This window comes from Varanus komodoensis, unplaced genomic scaffold (genome assembly GCF_004798865.1).
Source record: "Varanus komodoensis strain SLA01 unplaced genomic scaffold, ASM479886v1 scaffold9, whole genome shotgun sequence".
NCBI classification, from domain to species: domain Eukaryota; kingdom Metazoa; phylum Chordata; class Lepidosauria; order Squamata; family Varanidae; genus Varanus; species Varanus komodoensis.
This window is the reverse complement of record NW_025336598.1, coordinates 5,590,537-5,609,847: the sequence shown is the minus strand read 5'-3', so window position 1 is coordinate 5,609,847 and position 19,311 is coordinate 5,590,537. Positions and strand designations below refer to the sequence as shown.

The following is a 19,311-nucleotide window of genomic DNA, read 5'->3' as shown; positions in this document are numbered from 1 at the left end:
TCTCCCCTAGAATAGTCGCTGCTTAAACTCCGCGGGGGGGGGGATTCCTCCCTCCATCAAGGAGGCTTTTCTTTCTTCTTTGTCCCAATTAGTATCTGCTTCAGTTCTTTCACGGGTAATATTGGAAAGGTGGAAATGCTCACCCAGCAGGTCGGATGAAGTTCAAGCTGTTATTCTATGCTATATCCGGTCATCTGTGGCTTGCAGGGAGCGGATCTCTCCCCTGTGTTGTTCGATTGAGAAATTCCCGAGTTTCTCCCAGTAAATGTGGAGCCGCCGCCCCACATTGCCCAGAAGTATGCTTGGGCTTCTATTCCCAGGGTCAGGGATATCTTTATGAAAGGATGTTTAGGGGACAGGCCCATCATGGTGGCTTCCATTTATGCCCTAGATTCATGGTGGAGCAGTTTTTGGGAGAAATACTTGCAAAATTAGTCTCTCTTAAAAGAGGAACCATGATTTCAGGGGATTTGTCTATTTGTGACAAACAGATATGAAGAAAGAAGAGGAAGGGGAATAAAGTCTTGCCCACAGCTGGGCTTTTACCAAAGTACATCTCTACTGATGCAAGGAAGTCTGGGTACTGATGTACCCTTCTGCCCAACAGACTCCCTCCCTGTGCTGGCGAAGATCATCTCGGACCTGGTGTTGAGGACCCCCAGGATATTGTTCCTGGGGGACTTCAATCTCCATGCCGTGGCTGGTTTGTCCAGGGCAGCTCAGGACTTCATGGCCACCATGACAGCCATGGGACTGTCTTAACATGTCATTGGCCCAATGCATGAAAAAGACCACACTCTGAACCTGGTTTTCTTGATGGGGCAAGAAGATGGTGATCTGGAAGGGAGGGATTTGACTTTTACCCCTTTGTCATGGTCAGATCATTTCCTCATGAGGTTTGCGCTTGGGGCCAGTTTCCCCCTCTATAAGGGTGCAGACCCTATTAAGGTGGTCTGTCCCTGGAATCTAATGGATCCTGATGGTTTCCTGAAGGCTTTGGGGGATTTTCTAATTGATAGAGCTAGTGCTCCTGTCAATGCTCTGGTTGATTTGTGGAATGGCGTAATGGCCAGGGCAATTGACATGATCGCTCCTAAGTGTCCTCTCCCACCATGCATAGCCTGCTCAGCACCATGGTATACACCTGAGTTGCAGGCCATGAAGCAAGCTGGGAGATGTCTAGAGCGCAGGTGGAGAAAATCCCGGGATCGAACACACTTAAGAGCTCATTATCAAGCCTGTACTGAGGCAGTGAGGGTGGCAAAGAAGAAATTCTCCACTTCCATTGCATTCTCACAGTGCCATCCAGTGGAGCTCTTTCAGGTGGTGCAGGGCCTTTTACACCTTGGTCCCAAAAAGAACCCTATTGCACCATCTATAGCCCACTGTGATGACTCTGCCCAGCACTTTAGGGATAAAATCACTCAGATTCGCCACGAGCTGAACTCCACAATTGATTTGCCTCTGGTCCAGGAGGCGTCCAGAGCCCTGTCTGGTCCACTTTTATTGGATAAGTTTCAATTGTTGCGGCCTGAGGATGTGGACAAGGTGCTTGGACTAGTCCATTCCACTACTTGTCTGCTCGACCCTTGCCCCTCATGGCTGCTTGTCAGTGCCAAGAGAGGGATATGTACCTGGGTCCTGGAAGTCTTCAATGCCTCTCTGAGGGAGGGCCCAGTCCCTGCCCCTTTGAAGGAGGCAGTGATCAGGCTGGTCCTGAAGAAGGCGTCCCTGGACCCAGAAATAGCCGCCAATTATAGACGCGTGGCTAACATCCCATTCCTGGGCAAGGTGCTTGAGAGACTGGTGGCTAGACAGCGCTAGGCACTTTTGGAGGAAACTGACCATCTGTACCCATTTCAATCTGGCTTCAGGCCTGGTTATGTAGCAGGGACTGCCATGGTTGCCCTGTATGATGACCTGTGCAGGGAGAAGGACAGGGGAGTGTGTTTCTCCTGGACCTCTCAGTGGCTTTTGATCTCATCGACCATGGTATCCTTCTGGATAGGCTGGCCAGCTTGGAAGTTGGAGGCACTGCTTTGCAGTGGTTCCACTCCTACCTGTCTGGCCAATTCCAGAAGGTGGTGCTGGGGGAGTGTGGCTCTGCCCAGGGTTCCATATTATCCCCCATGCTATTTATCATCTACATGAAACCACTGGGAGAGGTCATCCAAGGTTTTGGGCTGCAGAGGCATCAGTATGCTGATGACACCCAGTTCTACCTTTCTTTCACATTCAGTCCAGGTGTGGCAGTATTGGTCCTTAATCGGTGTCAGGCTGGGGTATTGGGCTGGATGAGGGCCAATAAATTGAGGCTTATTCCAGACAAGACGGAGGTCCTTTTGGTAGGTGGTTCAGCCTTCCAGGTGAGGGATTTTTGCCCTGTTCTGGACAGGGTTGCACTCCCCCTAAAGGACAGGGTATGCAGCTTGGGAGTGCTCCTTGACCCTGACCTGTCCCTGGAGCATCAGGTACTGGCAGTGGTGAGGAGTGCTTTCTTTCAGCTTTGGCTGATACATCAGCTGTGTCTTTACCTGGATGAGCAATGCCTGGCAACAGTGACCCATGCTCTGGCAACTTCCTGTTTGGTCTATTGCAATGCACTCTATGTGGGGTTACCCTTAAGATGGTCCGGATACTTCAATTGGTCCAGAATTGAATTGCCAGTTACTAACTGGGACTGGCAGATATTCCCATATCACGCCAGTCCTATATTGCTTACACTGGCTGCCAATTGAAGTCCAAGCCAAATTTAAGGTGTTGGTAATAACCTATAAGGCCCTAAATGGCTTGGGTCCTGAATACCTGAAAGAGCACCTTCTTCCCTAGGTACCGGCCCACCCCTTGAGATCAGAGGCAGAGGCCTTTCTCCAGGAACCCTCCTTGAAGGAAATCAGTAGGGCAGTTACTCAGAGATGGGCCTTTTCAGCGGTGGCACCCTGACTATGGAATTCGCTCCCCAGGGCGGTTTGCCTGGCAGCATCGCTCTATTCCTTTTGGCGCCAGGCAAATACCTTTTAATTTTCCCAGTATTTTAATAATTAATCTGGTTTTATTCTTGTTTTCATTCCTATTTTAGATGCAGTGCACTTTTTTTGATCCTTGTTATGGGTTCTGTTTTTTGGTTTGCTCTCTGTAAGCCACCCAGAGACTTTTTTAGTAATTGGGATGGCATAAAAAAACCTTAAATAAATAAATATAGTCTGATAATTCCAGAGTTAATGATTTCATATATTATTCTTTCACTCAAGAATCTTATTTACACAGATTTTACGTATATGGAACAGAAGATTGCAGTGATCATGTGAGCAGACATAGGTCCCACAGAAATCTTGGACCATGTGTCTATCACAAATACTATGCAAGCTAGACAGGTGACAATTCAATGCAGAAAGTACAGGCATTTACAGGTAATGACCTTATTGCCAGTTGTAATTTACTGTGCAGCTGTTGCTGATAACAAACATTGTGGCACTAGGTCAGCCAATCACTAGTATATATGTAATGTGATGAGAATCCACGACCTGATACAAATGTGTGATGACAGAATTAAACCTGTTGTTGAATTCTAACTTAGCAGTCAGACTCTGCAATGTGGAGCTCCAGTCCATGTAGTGCAGTCACCATACAGCTTAAGCTGGGTAGGCATTATGAGAACTTTAGAAAAGTGCCACAATCTCCTTGTAGGAGTAAGTCCTACTCTAAGCACTCTCCCATACTTATATCTTTCTCATTGTAAAATTTCAGGAGCTTGACATGTTGTCTTGGATTAGCAAGGTCTGACTTTATTGGTAGTCCAGTATTCTCTTGCTTTGGTTGGAGTTAGAGGGGGTCTGTCTTCACCAAAAGGTTTAAGTTGGCCAGAGAGAAAATCCTGCATCTTCTAGGAATAATAGAAGTCTCCTAACTTCTGTACTCCATGAAGGTCACTTTGGGCACATTTCCATCCTTTGTCGATGTTTAAAATGTTCTTAAAAGCATTTTTTCTTCTTCCCAGTATACTGGCTGGCAGGAGCTGAAGTTTGTTTCACCATCTGTGCCTCTTTGTTCCTGCTCCCCTTCATTTTGCTTCAATACATTCCTGAGCAAATGAAAGAGGAATAAGCAACTATGATTTTTCAAGGAACTTAGAAATAATGCCAAAATGGATGGCAAGGAAATCTTTTTAATGAACAATTGCTTTGTAAATTCATATTGTCCTGATATTATAGAAAACTGTCTTTCAGTATATAGTGTCTTCAGTATTGTCCCAAATAGGACTGTGTACTTATGTATGTTTTGGGCACACAATCAAACTGATGGAAGAAAGAAACATTTTTATTCAGTGAAAACAAATGCCAACAGCTAAGTGCTAGTTCTACTGCAGAGTGACTGTGTGTGTGTGTGTGTTTTGGGGAAGGAAGGAAGGACAGGCAGATGTCCTATTCTGGTGTTTCTCTGAAAGTGGGAAGGCTTCAGTCCACATATGTGAGGATAGGGCCATATGTGCTCATCATTCAGCTAAATACCTGAACAGGACTAAACAGAAAAAGCAACTGCCCAATTATGGACTATTAAGTAATTATGACCATAAAATGTCAGTCTGATTTTAATAATTTGCAAAGGGGGAATAGTTTTAGCCTTAAATCAAAGTCTAAGGTTTCAAGCCAGGTGCACAAGTATGTTCTACAGTTAACTATGAGGGTTGTGAAGGTCATCTTTTCTGTCCCATGCTTTAACGCTTACATGGAAACACAGATCTTAGTCTTTAATTGCAGTAGATCAGGATACCCAGACCAACTTCTGAGACCTGCATGGTAAAAATTGAACCATTGCAGCCTTCATGAATCAAATCAAATAGCACAGCATTGACCAAAGGCATGCTGTTTAGTTCAAGAAACAGACCCAGGATTTCACATAGCAGCAAAGTTTAAACTTCAAATCTAGTAAGATAGTTCAGATCTTGGATTATATGATACAGGATTCAAGCAGACAAGGATCCAAGATTAGGAATGTGTCCAAGCAAGAAAGTCTTTTAGCTGGCTTAAGATAAAGGCCGGGTTCATGTGTCATGACTCAATCTTGCTAGGTTTCCACCTTGTGCATTTTTTTGTGTGGATATGCTTGAAAAATGATTAGGCTCACCTTGGTAACTGTCCTCCCAGTCATGATTGTGAGTAGCAATGGGTCACTCTTGCCAACTGACTCTATGGGTCTAGCCTCAGTACCACAATGAGTTGTGTTTTCCAGTTCAGAAGATACAACAAGTCATTATGGTACAAAGAAAGCATTGTTTCTGTTTGTGGTTTCTCAAAGCCGAATGCACCATGCTGATACACCACTAAAGGATTCAGACCACACAACAGATCAACAGAAGTAAAACATCCCCCCCACCCACAAGAACCAAGTAAGGGCTCCTTGGGAATGGAAGGGTTAACTCTGGGCAGGCAGGCCAGCCCAGCCATCTCAGCCAGGTGGTGATTCAAGGAAAACCAGGCACCAAGGCTGTAGGAGGCTTGTTATCAATGGGAATACAAAAAGTCCTAAGTTTCTTCCAAGGACAAAGCCATTCACGCACACACACACCAATGCCAGAAATTGTTGGCCTGAAGGGTACGTGATTCTCACCTGGGTGCTGTCAGGAGATGTCATCTCATGAGTCATCTGTTTGATCTAAGCGGATAAAAGCAAGGAGCTGAGGGAGATTGGAGTTCCTCTTTGCAGAGAGGTTCCTTGTTGCTGCCAGAGGCTCTGTCGAGAAACACTGCTCTATTCTACCTGAAAAAAGGCTATGTTGAGCACTGTATATTGCGTTATTGGCAGAAACAACTAGCTTTATTATTTTTTCTGTCCAAGGAGGCCAATAGGCCTGGGGTTCTTGGGAGGAGCTAATTGGTGTGAGTCCATTAAAATTGCTGCACTCCAATTCCCTGTGCCCCCACTGTGTGTGTATGTTATATTGTTTTAAAGACCCTCCACAGTTACAATGTTTAATGTCTTTTTAATAAATCTGTTTTTCCTCAAACTTGGGTTGTTGTGTGCTGAATCCAGTGTCTGGCCTCGGGATTCTGAGTTCAGGGAAGTGGGATGGGAAAGTAAACCCTGCCAGAGGCTGATTGTTACAACACAGGGAGGGAGGGAGGGAGGGTTGTTTAAAATTCCATGTAATTAAAGATGAGGCTACATGATTCATGGCAGACATTAATTCATGGAAAATCAAGTAAGTGTTTTGAGCATTTTAGATAATTAACAGTCCAGGGAAGAGGACTGCTTTAAAAAAACTTAATTTCTTGATAAGAAAATTTAGCTCATAAGTGGACACTATATTCAAATGGCATTGTAACCTTGGTGACACCCTTCAGGCTTCTTCCCTTTTCAAACTCCTTCCCTTTTCAATTCCTCCCCCTGCTCATCACACAGAAGCTTCAGTCATACCAAGGTCAGTCCTCATCATCCATAAATCTTAGTCTCTTAAGCAAAGATAACAGACATATTTACAGTTGTTAAAGTCTAATTAGAGTTCAAATAGAATGCCCCAATCATCAGGAAACTTTCCATTTCAAAGTCCTTTCCAAATATGCAAACAAAAATGCCTTTAGAGTTTTAATTGCAGCAAGCTGAAGTAATAGTCCTTTGGTTCAAAAAAAATGAATAAAAAGAATTTAAAAAGCAGAAAAGAAAAAAAGGGCTTAGAAAAAAATATTAGGGAAAGCCGACTCTGTAACATGTTTCAGTTGACCTTATCTAGCCATCTCATCATAATTAGACCTATAGAGTGGTAGTCTTCAAGCTCACCTGCCATTTGGAGAGGTAGAAACACTCCCAAAGATTATTTATAAACATCTAAACAAGGTATAGATCACCACAAAGTGCTGCCAGACTGGTTGCAATTCCCCAGCAGTCTCTATAAGACATACATACTTAAGGGTCATTAAAAATCCAAGATAACATTGCAGGCAATTCAGGATATAGTTCAAAAGGAAGTTGCAAACTAAAATACATGCAGAGAGACAGAGAAAGGAAAAGAATACTCCAAAAACAGCATCTATGTCAGAACAAAAATCAAGCCTAAGCATGGTAAGTTCAAGCTAGAGGGAGTGAAGGTACTGAACAGTAAAGACATTCCCTTTTAGGACTTTTCTGGTCCATGTATTTAAGTAGGCAAAGTTTAGGTTTCAAGAAAACAGTAGGCAGGTGGAAATTCCAAGCAGTACAAATAGGACTTTATTTTTAACCTCCCTGGACTCCTAGGATATTAAGTTGACAGACACCTTTGGAGAGGAATCCTATAAGGAAGCACCTGCAATATTAGAAAAATAAAGTGAAAGCTGGTCTGAAAGCATCTGAAAGGAATAAAGCAATCAGAGTAGATAGGGTACCAACTGAACTATTCTAAGCTGCAGAAATAGAATTGGTCCAAATCCTAACACAACTCTGCCAAAAAATACGGAAAACAAAACAGTGTCACACAGACAGATGAGGAATGTTCATTATACATTTTAATCCACAAGAAAGGAGACTCAAAAGAGTGCAGCAGAAGGAATGGTACAATAGCACCATTGCACTAATATCCTGTGCAAGTAAAGTGATGCTCAACATGTTGCAACAAAGAATATTACCCTATATGGAGTGAGAAATGCCTGATGTTCAAGCTGAATTCTGAAAAGGAAGAGGCACTCAAGATCATATTGCAAACATATGTTTGCTACTGGAATACACCAAAAAAATCAGAAAAAGATAGGTCTATACTTTGTAGACTTTAAAGCTTTTGTCTGTGTGAACCACAAGAAGCTATGGATTGGCAGAAGATACATCACTAATTTAGGATATGCAGATAATACCATATTACTGGGATAAAGCAGCAATGAATTGAAATGACTTTTGGTGAAAGAAGAAAGTGCAAAAGAAGGACTACAGCTGAACATCAGGAAAACAACAATGATGACTACCCAAGAATAACACAGTTTTAATATCAACAATAAAGAAGTTGAAATTGTTTTACATATCTTGGCTCAGTCATCGATTCAAAAGAAGACTGTAGCCAAGAAATTTGTTTGTTTGTTTATTTTCAAATTCAAAGATGAATCAGACTTGGAAGGGCAACAATGAAACATAGAAACAGAGTGAGTCAGAAGGGGTCTCTCAGGCCATCTAGTCTGACCCTCGGCTCCAGCCAGATCTGCTCACGGCATGCCCACCATGTGCACATCTAGCCTATCTTTGAACACCCTCACGGATGGGGCCTCAACCACCTCCCATGGAAACCCATTCCATACCCTCAGGGTCCTGTCAGGAAGTACTGTATTTTTCCATCTATAAGACACCCTCATGTATAGGATGCCCTCCACTTTTCTTACCAATCTCCGAGCGAGCAAGCTACTGCTGCATGCGCGCACCACCTCGCTGCCTCTCCGTGCACGCACCCGCACTCATGCCAGTGTCCCCCCCCCCCCCCCCCCTCCCAGCCCCCCCCCCCCACCCAGCGTGCCTGCGGGTCTCCTCTTGGCATCCCATGTATAAGATGCCCCTCCATTTTTAGGTAAACATTTTAAAGAAAAAGTATCATCTTATACACAGAAAAATACGGTGTGACACCCCCTCACATACCTGTATGTTGCCAACAGTTCCCCTCTGAGACTTTTCCAGGCTGAAGAGGCCCAGTTCCCTTAGTCTCACATCATACAGCATCCCCTGCAAACTGACCATCAACCTTGTGGCCCTACGCTGCACTGACTCTAACCTGGCTATACCCCTCCTGTAATGAGGGGCCCAGAATGGAACACAATACTCCAGTTGCGGGCGCACCAGTGGGAGTAATACCTCTCTTGATCTAGAAGCCACACTTCTGGCTATGCAACCAAGGGTGGCATTTGCCCTCTTGAACAGTGCATCACACTGCTGACTCATGTTTAGCCTGCATTCAATCAGTACCTTGAGATTCCTTTCACAAGTGCTGCTTTCCAGACACTTGTCCCAACCTGTACTTCTGACAGCTATTCCTATGCCCCAAGTGCAAGACCTTGCACTTATCCACATTGAAACCCATCCTGTTATCTCCTGCCCATTTCCATAGTCTGTCCAGATCCTTTTGGATCTGGAGTACCTGCTCCTCAGTTGTGGCCACTGCCCCAGTTTTAGTATCGTCTGCTAATTTGTTCAGCAGACTGGTCACCCCTTCTTCCATGTCATTGATGAAAAGATTAAACAGGATTGGCCGCAGGACAGAGCCCTGGGGGACCCCGCTTGTCACTGGCCGCCATCCTGATAATTCCCCACTAACGGTTACCTTCTGCTTTCGGTCAGTCAACCATGCGCTAATCCATCGAACAGTGCTTTGGTCTATCCCAAAACTCCTCAGTTTCTCCATTAGGATATCATGGGACACTTTGTCAAAGGCCTTGCTGAGATCCAGGTAAACCACATCCACCGCATCCCCTCCGTCTAGCCACCTCAAAATCTTGCTCTAGAATTCCACAAGGTTTGTCTGGCAGGACATGTTTTTGCGAAAACCGTGTTGTGTGACCACCAGCCTCCCCTCCCCATCTAGCTTCACTAGATCTCTCGCTATTATGAGCCTTTCCATTGTTTTTCCTACAATGGACGTAAGGCTAACCGGTCTATAATTCCCCATGTCCCTTCTACTACCCTTTTTGAAAATTGGGACCACTGATGCCACACTCCAGTCCTCTGGACCTTCACCCATTCTCCACGAGGCCTCAGAAATGGAGGCCCGCGGGCATGAGAGAACCCCTGCCAACTCTCTAAGTACTCTCTGGTGTAACCTGTCAGGGCCTGGGGCCTTGGTAATATCCAGTGCCCTGAGGAGCCCCTCGACTTCTGAGGGGGGGGTGACTCTAATCTGTGCCCCTAAGTCCCCAGCCTCATCTAATCTCCCATGCGGATCTCCCCCATCCTGCTTTGGGGAGAACACAGAGGCAAAATAGTCATCTAGCAAAATAGTCATTTAGCATGAAAGAAACTAGCAGAAATCATTGTGTAAGGAAATTACACTGCAGAAGACCAAGCTCATCCATACCATTGCATTCCCAACCACTATGTATGGGTGTGAAAGCTGGAGAGTGAAGAAAGCTGACAGGAAGAATTATGGTGCTGAGGAGATGTGTGAATACCCTGGATTGAGCGAGCCCTAGTTCAAATCAAGCCAGTACTTTGCCCGGAAGTAGACATTATTAAATGATGCTGTCATACTTTGTGCTTATATGAGAAGGCAAGACTCACTGGAGAAGACAATCATGCTAGGGAAAGTCAAAGGCAGAAGAAGAAAACCAAATATGAAATGGATTAACTCTATAAAGGAAGCCACAGGACTGTGATCTGAGCAGGACTGTGAAGGACAGGACATTCTGAAGGGCATTCATTCTAGGGTCAGAGATGATTTGATGGCACATGACAACAACAAGAACAGAGATGATCACATTCATGACATGCTGTATGGGGAAGTCATGTGAGTTGAGGGACACATGGGTTCAACCACATAGGGGTGCTATGAGATGGAGGGTGTGAGAGATGTTAATTTCTGCCACCCTAGTTGCATGCACCTAAATTTGGATGCAATCAGCTATATTCTGTGTAGTAGTGCTGAATGTTTTCCTCTCAATCAAAACTCCTTTTGATATTACTAATTTTCCCTTGGAATTTTATAAAAACATCTGCATGCAAGTTTGCCTTATCTAGCATGAAACACAGCTTGTTCTCTGCAATATTGCAAACTATCCCAGGGATGGGTCTGAATAATTAGAACACCAGGAATGTTTAATCAGATTAATCTGAAAGTACACAAGAAGAGTGGGCTAAAGTTTCTTAGCACAAGTAAATGTTTGGTGCCTGGAAGATCTAAAATCCCAAACTACTTGCAGATAAAGGAAGAAACTTTCAGCTAGAATTAATTTTTTAAAATGTTAATTGAGGTTGTATTGCAGATATTCAGGAATGTGCATTCTTTTTAATAGGAAATTTTACACTGTTGAAATGCAAACAGTTTTGAAGTAGCACTTTAACTACTGAACAACTTAGTCAAACAATGTACCTGCAAACTAGAACAGCTTCTTAAAGGAGCTTGAGAAGGAACAAACTTGGAGTCAGTCATCATCTTCAACCAAACCCTCCCACAGATTCACAGAAGTGATCACTTGACCAAAGAATCTCTATGATCCTTACGTGTATACAATAGCTGAAGATAACCCCACTTGGCACATTGAATACAAAAGCAAAGAATTGAAATTCATATTTTGGATAAAGAACTTGGTAGAGCAGCATCACTTTAAAGACAAGCATGAAAATTATTATATCTATATCTCTTTTCTTTCAACAAACTCAAAGTGGCTTACATAATTCTACTCTTCTTCTGAGTTTTATCCTCACAACAATACCCCTCTGAGATGGGTTGGGCTAAGAGTTTCTGACTGGCCCAAAATCAAGCAGTTAGCTCCATGGCTGAGTGGGAACAGGAACTCTTCATCTCCAAAGCCCCAGACTTGCATTCTTAACCATGACACCATGCTGGTTCTCTGTATGATGATGTATGAAGAAGCCTTCTGTGTAAAATGCACTGTTCGTGGGGAAATTAGCTATGTTCTTGGCAAGACCAATTCCTCAGTACCCCTTATGTATGAACAATTTATACAAGTAAGAGATTGGATTGAGACAATCTGGATCCAGAAGGATCTGGACAGACTATAAAAGTGGACAGGGGACAACAGGATGGCGTTCAATGCAGATAAGAGCAGAGTCTTGCACTTGGGGCATAGGAATGGGTGTCAGAACTACAGGTTAGGGGACAAGTGGCTGGAGAGCTACACTTATAGAAACATAGAGTAAGAGTGAGTCAGAAGGAGCCTCCTGGGTCATCTAGTCTGACCTCCGGCACCATCTGGCTCCACTCACGAATTGCCCACCATGTGCACATCCAGCCTATCCTTGAACACCCGCACTGATGGGGCCTCAATGACCACTCGTGGAACCCCATTCCACACCCTCCAGGTCCTAATTGTCAGGAAGTGCTTCCTGGCATCCAAATGGAACCTTGGCTCACTGAGCTTTGCTCCATTGGAGCGTGTCCTGCCTTCCTCTGCAGGGGAAAACAGGTCTCTACCCAGCTCCGGGTGACATCCCCTCACATACCTGTATGTCGCCAACATAACCCCTCTGAGTCTCCTCCAGGCTGAAGAGACCCAGTTCCCTCAGTCTTGCCTCATACGGCTTCCCCTGCAAACCGGCCACCAACCTTGTGGCCCTGTGCTGCACTGACTCTAACCTGGCTAAATCTTTCTGTAATGAGGGGCCCAAAACTGAGCACAATACTCCAGTTGTGGGCACACCAGAGTCGTGTAGAGTGGTAGTAATACCTCTCTTGATATAGAAGCCACACTTCTGGCTATGCAACCAAGGGTGGCGCTCGCCCTCTTGACTACCGCATCACACCGTTGACTCATGTTTAGCCTGCAGTCAACCAGTACCCCGAGGTCTCTTTCACAAGTGCTCCTCTCCAGCCACTTGTCACCTAACCTGTACTTATGACAATTATTCCTATGCCCCAAGTGCAAGACCTTGCACTTATCCACATTGAACGCCATCCTGTTGTCTCCTGCCCACTTCCATAGTCTGTCCAGATCCTTTTGGATCTGGAGTACCAGCTCCTCAGGTGTGGCCACTGCTCCAGTTTTAGTGTCGTCTGTGAATTTGATCAGCAGACTGTTCACCCCTTCTTCCATGTCGTTAATGAAAAGATTAAACAGGATCGGCCCCAGGACAGAGCCCTGGGGGACCCCACTTGTCACTGACTGCCATCCCGATGATTCCCCACTAATGGTTACCTTCTGCTTTTGGTCAGTCAACCATGCCCTAATCCACCGGACAGTGCTTTGGTGTATCCCAAAACTCCTCAGTTTCTCCATTAGGATATCATGGGGCACTTTGTCAAAGGCCTTGCTGAAATCCAGGTAAATGCATCCCCTCCATCTAGCCGCCTTGAAACCTTGTCGTACAATTCCACAAGGTTTGTCTGGCAGGACCTGTTATTTCGGAAGCCGTGTTGTGTGGCTGTCAGCCTCCCTTCCCTATCTAGCATCACTAGATCTCTCCCTATTATGAGCTTTTCCCAGGAGACTTTCCCCACTCTGGCCTTGAGTTGGCCAAAGTTGGCCCTCTTGAAGTCCCAGCTTCTAGTGCTCGACCTGCTGCACGTCCCCTGTTCCCTGATCTCAAAGCAAAGGATGGAGTGATCACCCACATCCAGAGCTCCCCTAATCTGTACTTCACATATCAGCTCCTCCCTATTGGTCAAGACCAAGTCAAGGATGTTTCCCCCCCTCGTCGCCTCTTGGATCCTCTATGTGAAAAACCCTCCCTCTATAGCTTCTAGGAAGCGACGTGACCTGGCTGTCACTGCTGAGTGAGTCTCCCAACTAATATCTGGGAGATTGAAATCTCTCATAATTACTGTGTCTCTCCCCTGAGATATCCTTAGAATCTGGCCTGTCAGAACATCATCCAGGGTCTCAGGTTGACCTGGAGGGTGATAACATACCCCCACTGTCAGGTCTCTTTCCCTGTCAAAACCCCTAAGTTTCACCCAGACTGCCTCTACCGAATCCCGATCTGTGCTGCATTCTATCTCACTACATCCTATCCCTTCCCTGACGTATAAAGCCATGCCCCCACCACTCTTTCCCTTCCTGTCCTTTCTAAAAAGGTGATACCCTTCTATGTTCACATTCCAGACTTGCCTTTCATCCCACCAAGTTTCTGTGATTCCCACTAGGTCATACCCTCCTGTTCCCAGGAGAGCTTCAAGTTCTTCCTGCTTATTACCCATGCTCCTAGCATTGGTGTACATGCACCTCAACTCCTTCCCACCGCTTCCTTTCCTTGGAGTCTCCAGCCTCCTCCTTCCTCCCATCTTCCCTGATACCTGGCCCCTCTTTGTAGGAGTCCTGTCAGTCCCTGCAGTACCTCTGAAACCCTGGTCCCAGAGCCCTGATCCTCTCCCCATACTTGTCCAGTGCAGACAAGTTTCTGGGGAGCCTGACCTCCCCCTCCTCCGGCTCAGTTTAAAGTCTTCCGGACAAAGCTCTCTAGAGCATCTTCAAAGGACCTTTTCCCCGTCCTCGTGAGGTGTAATCCGTCCCTTGCCAGAAGTCCATTGGCAAGAAACTGAGTGCCATAGTTGAGAAACCCGAAGAGTTCCTTCTGGCACCACACCCTAAGCCAGTTGTTCACCTTGGAGACCCTCCTGTCCCCTTCTGGCCCAAATCCCCGGACCGGTAAGATCAACGAGAAGGCCACTTGGGCCTTCAGCTCCCTGAGTTTCTTCCCCAAGACCTCGAAGTCCCTGGTGATCCCGACCACACCTTGCCTGGCCATGTTGTTTGTGCCCACATGGATCACCAAGAGTGGCTGGTGACCCCTGGAGTAAACAAGTCGCTCCGCTCTTTCCTTCACATGCCAAATACGTGCACCTGGCAGGCAGCAAACCTCTCTTGTCTCCAGGTTGGGGCGGCACACCACCGCCTCAGCACCCCTCAGCAGGGAGTCCCCAACAACAATCACCCGCCGCTGTGTCTTCCTGGTGGTGGTGGGCGGCCGTGCCCTGTCCCTCGCCTCTCCTGCAGTGGCCCCCTTGCCGTTTGTTGTCCCAGGCTGCGGGTCCTGCTGGTCCCCCAAGTCCTCATCAGCCCCAGCTTCCCCAAGCGGAGAGAACCTGTTTCACAGCTCCAGATTGGTGCCAGGAGAAGGAGGAGGCCGTGCTGGCCTCCTCCTCCTGTGGGTGACATACCTCCATGTCTCCGCAGCTGCTCCTCCCGTGGCCTCTCCCTCAACCCTCTGTCCAGAGGGGGGCTGCTCCCAGGGGGCCTGGAGAGCTCTCTCGGCCCTCAGGCACCTCACCTCCTCCTGTAGCAGGGTCACCAGCTTGCACCAAGGGCAGGTGTAACCCTGCCTCTCCTGGGGGAGAAGGGTGAACATGTCACAGCTGTCGCAGTGGACAGCAACACCCGTGACTCCTGCCAGGGCCATCTCTTGGTCTGCCATTGGGATCCCTTCCGAGACCTCACCTTGGTCCCCCGCCTTGTTTGTCCTGCAGTTCCTCTCACTCGCCCAGTTCTCCCAGACAAAAAAACCACTCGTGCGCACACACACAAGGATTAAAAAAACAAACTTAAATTTATAAAAAAAAAACCCTTAAATTTAAATTGGAGGAAAAGCAAAGCACAGCACCAAAAAAAAAAAAAAAAGGAAGGAAGGAAGGAAGGAAGGAAGGAAGGAAGGAAGGAAGGAAGGAAAAACAAAGCAAAAAAATCCCTCTGCGTCCCAGAGAAGGGAGTCCTCGGACAGCCCGGGCCACAGCTAAGGGACACAGACAAGGGACAAAACCTTATCAGCCCCTCAGGCTGGTGGCCCCGCCTGTCTGCTTCCTCCTGGCCCCTCTAGCCTCTCTTGTCCCGCCTCCCCCCCCACTGCTCCTGACCCTCTGCTCCCCTGCCCAGCTCCTACCTTGCCTTCGCCAGTTCCTTGGCCACTCAGCCCTCTCTCCCAGCCTGTGCCTCTTCTGCTCTGCTGCTCTGCCAAGAGGCCATGAAAGGGATCTCAGGGTACTGAATGAATGCAGGCTAAACATGAGTCAGCAGTGCGACATGGTGGTCAAGAGGGTGAACACCACTCTTGGTTGTTGCATAACCAGAAGCATGGCTTCTAGATTGAGAGAGGTACAAATGGTACCTTGGCTCACGATCGCCTTAGTTCACAACCAAATCGGGTCGCAAACAGAAATTTAGGAAAAATTTTTACTCAGGTCACAAACTCCACATCGGGTAACGATCGCAATCGCGCCCATCTCCCACCCGCGAGCGCGCCCGCAATCTTGCCCATCTATGGCTGTGATTGCGGTCGCACTTTGCAAGGAAGACAGTCGTGACTGCGGCTGTGCTGGGGGCGGGGGGGGGGGGAGGTGGGCGAACCCGTGGTTTAGGGGGTGGGGGGGAGATGGCTGCGATCTTTGTTGATCTTTGTCACTCTACTTCAAATTTTTGTGATTAAAAAAATAGTTACAGCTCGGATTAACCTTATTTACATTAAACCTTATGGGGAAATTTGACTTGGGTCACAATCAATTTGGGTTGTGACCGGAGTCATGGAAAGGATTAAGTTAATGAGCCAAGATACCACTGTATGACTACCACTCTATATGACTCTGGTGCACCCGCAACTGTAGTATAGTGTTCAGTTCTAGAACCCTTGTTACAGGAAGGATAGAGCCAGGTTAGAGTCAGTGCAGCATAGGACCACAAGGATGGTGGCTGGATTTCAGGGAAAGCCTTATGAGGTGAGATTGAGGGAACTGGGTTTTTCAGCCTGGAGAAGAGGAGATGCTGAGGGGATCTGTTGGTGACATATAGGTACATGAGGGGATGCAACACGGAGGGGGTGGGTGGAAACCTGTTTTCCCCTGCAGCGGAGGGCAGGATGCATTCTAATAGAGCAAAGCTCAGGGAACCAAGGTTCAATTTGGATGCCAGGAAGTATTTCCTGACAGTTAGGACCCCTAGGGTATGGAGTGGGTTTCCATGGGAGGTGGTTGAAGCCCATCGGTGAGGGTGTTCAAGGATAGGCTGGACATGCACATGGTAGGCATGTCATGAGTGGAGCTGGCTGGACCTGGGGGTTGGACTAGTTGGCCCAGGAGGCCCCTTCTGACCTGCTCTGTTTCTATGTTTCTGTTTCTAAGATAGCGTAAGAGGAGGGGATTCAGTAATGCAGAGTCCCTAACACTCACAGAAGAATGAAAATAAAGGAACCATAAAATCAGGTCTGTGGGAGAGGAACAGGTAGAGTGGGTTGGAAGAAAACAAAGCCAGTGTGTTTGTTACACTCATGATCGTTTACAAAACTGTGGTGAACTATCCACCTGGAGTATGTAAAACTGACACACCACAGGCTCAACAAAGGCATAGAGCCTATTATATAATGCTTAGAGACTACAATGAAGTTCTCATGGGATTTACACATAAATGGGCATCTCTAAAATTTTAACTTGGATTGTTGTTTGTGGAAATTCTTTTTTCATATTGTGGTCCTCCCGTTGCCACACTGTACAGCTGGATGCCTATGGATTCGTCTGAACACAGCAAGGCACAGCAAGACCAGCTTAGTAAGAGGGCACAGCAAGACCTCCTTGCTAAGCTGTACAATGTGGCAATGGGAGGGCCACAGAGCTACGTTCTGGTCCTAGTGTTCTGTTCCCTTGTTTCCACAATGTGATGATACGTTTCTGCCAGAACCTCTCTATCTCTTCCTATCTCTGTAACGCAGGAGTTTTTCCTAGGTTTGTGGGTGGCAAGTTCCTGCCTCCCAGGAAAGCCTGCAGTTCCACGTGAGTCTTTTTTTCTTCTTTTACATGCAGTTTCGTTCCTCCTAAATCATTGTCTTGCAGCTTCTCAACAATGGTTTTGGGCCATCACTCAAGAACCTCAGTGATGGCCCCAGTGCTTGTGCTCTGGCCCTCTAACAGCTACGTGCTCAGCGGGTCAGGATCTTACAGATCTACTGCTGTGCCTCTCTGCCATCAACAGGAAATGTAGAGCAGACACAGACTTCTAACGTGGTATCTTCCAGGTAGCAAATATTCCCTTTGCCTCTTATATGTGACTAAGTAGAGAAAGAGCTTCCTTCCCTGATGCAAGGCTTCCCTTCTTTGTTGCTTGCTGCTGATAAGGCTGCATGACCACAAGCTGGCCAAGATCGGGTTTGTCCCCAAGGGGAACTTGAGCTGAGCGAGAGCTCTTCTGCAGCTCGTTCCGGTGCAAAGTAGGGCCCCAGCCTGCACTGTGTGTGGCACAAGTGCAACTCAGCGAGGGGGCAGACGCCTTGCCTGCAGAAGTCCCAAGGTCAGTGGAGCAGGTGATAAGAGCCCGGAGAGCTGGCACCAGTCAAAGCTGCTGGCTCACCAACTTGGAGCCTTCTACTTGCTTCTGGCACTTGGCCAGCCTGGGGTAGCTGGGTTCCTTGCATAACCAGGGTGCTGATTCCAAGCCTCGTTTTCATGACTGGGAGGAGTGTAGAAGGGTTTTTTTTTTACTTTTTACAGGAAAGAATGCTCTAACATACCCTTTCGATTGCATTAGTCCAGGCATAAACAAGTAGACCAGTGGAGTACAGGAGATTGCAGTACTTGTAACAGAAAGTGAGTGGCTTTGTCTGGCTTAGACACGGAAGTTACTCTATGTTCCCATACAGGTATTTAAGCCTCCAGATTTCTGGAACAACAGGGAGGGGTTGAAACAGAGTGGCACTGTTTGGCTCAGTCACTGAATGTTTTTCTGCTCCACCTTCCCACACAGGTATACAAGTCCAACTTGCTAGAGAAGTGAGCTTTAGGGTGAGAATTCAAGGGCTCTTGACAATGAGCAAGAAGCTACAAATAAATAAAATATTTTCCAGCTTTTTCATGTTTTTTTCAGAGTGAGGTGAAGTTGGTAATTAATTTGAAATTACGTAATTTGTAGAAGATGCATTTTTCCTCTTCAATGAAAATGGAAGAAGTATCTTACTGCAGCATGTTAAACCCCTCATACAGAAAAGCCATGTCAGTCTGAATATTTTGAGATGAGACAAAGTAGTGGAAGAAATAGAATTCTGAAAGTAGCTAAGCAAGCTAGATCATCACTAGAAGTGTTTAGGGAAATGTGTTTGTGGGCTGAAATAGTATTGGAGTTGAGCCTGATAACATACAAAACATAGGAGGAAAGGTAAGAAGGGGTCTTCTGAGCCATCTAGTCTGACTCCCAGCTCCAGCTGGCTTTGTTCATGTAATCCCCAACATACGGTTGTCCAATCTTTTCTTGAACATCTGCACAATGGGGCCTCAGCCACTTCCCTCGGAAGCAACCTGAATGGGGCCCAGAGGCATACAGGCAAATGAATGCAAGCAGGACTTATTTGTTCAGAGCTACAGGTCCCAGTTAATAATCTGACTGCCACATTCCGTAGTTTCTGAACTGTCCTTGAATAGTGCATTGCAGTGATTTGAGATTACCAGAGCATAGATTACAGAAACCAGGCTATTCCTGTCCAGACATCAAACAAGGTAGAAGCCACTCTATGCCACTGAAGCCACGTGAACCACAAGTGACCAAGACAGATCAGGAGAACCTCCACACTACAAATCTGCTCCTTCAGAAGAGTGCAACCTCATCTAGAAGATATTGAACACCTTCCATCTAGTCAGAGGAACCACCCACCAACAGCATCTTAGTCTTGTCTGGATTGAGCTTCAGTTTGTTAGCTGTCATCCAGTTGCAGCCATCCACCAATTTAGCA

At 46.5% G+C, this 19,311-nt stretch overlaps 1 protein-coding gene across 3 annotated transcripts in view; it reads left to right on the top strand.

Moving 5' to 3' along the window:
• The window catches only part of MFSD10 (major facilitator superfamily domain containing 10), a 111,609-nt gene that overhangs the window by 66,589 nt on the left and 25,709 nt on the right, over positions 1–19,311 (top strand). The window contains exon 13 of one of the 3 annotated variants that reach the window (XR_006413503.1): positions 3,998–4,019. The exons of 1 other annotated variant lie outside the window; for it this stretch is intronic. Coding sequence is in view for 1 of the 2 variants with exons in the window: in XM_044417695.1 (XP_044273630.1) it covers positions 3,998–4,104 (107 nt within the window). In the remaining variant the exon portion in view is untranslated. Of the gene's footprint in view, positions 1–3,997; positions 5,970–19,311 lie in introns of those variants that run through there. One more of the 3 variants, XM_044417695.1, reaches the window with a different exon arrangement.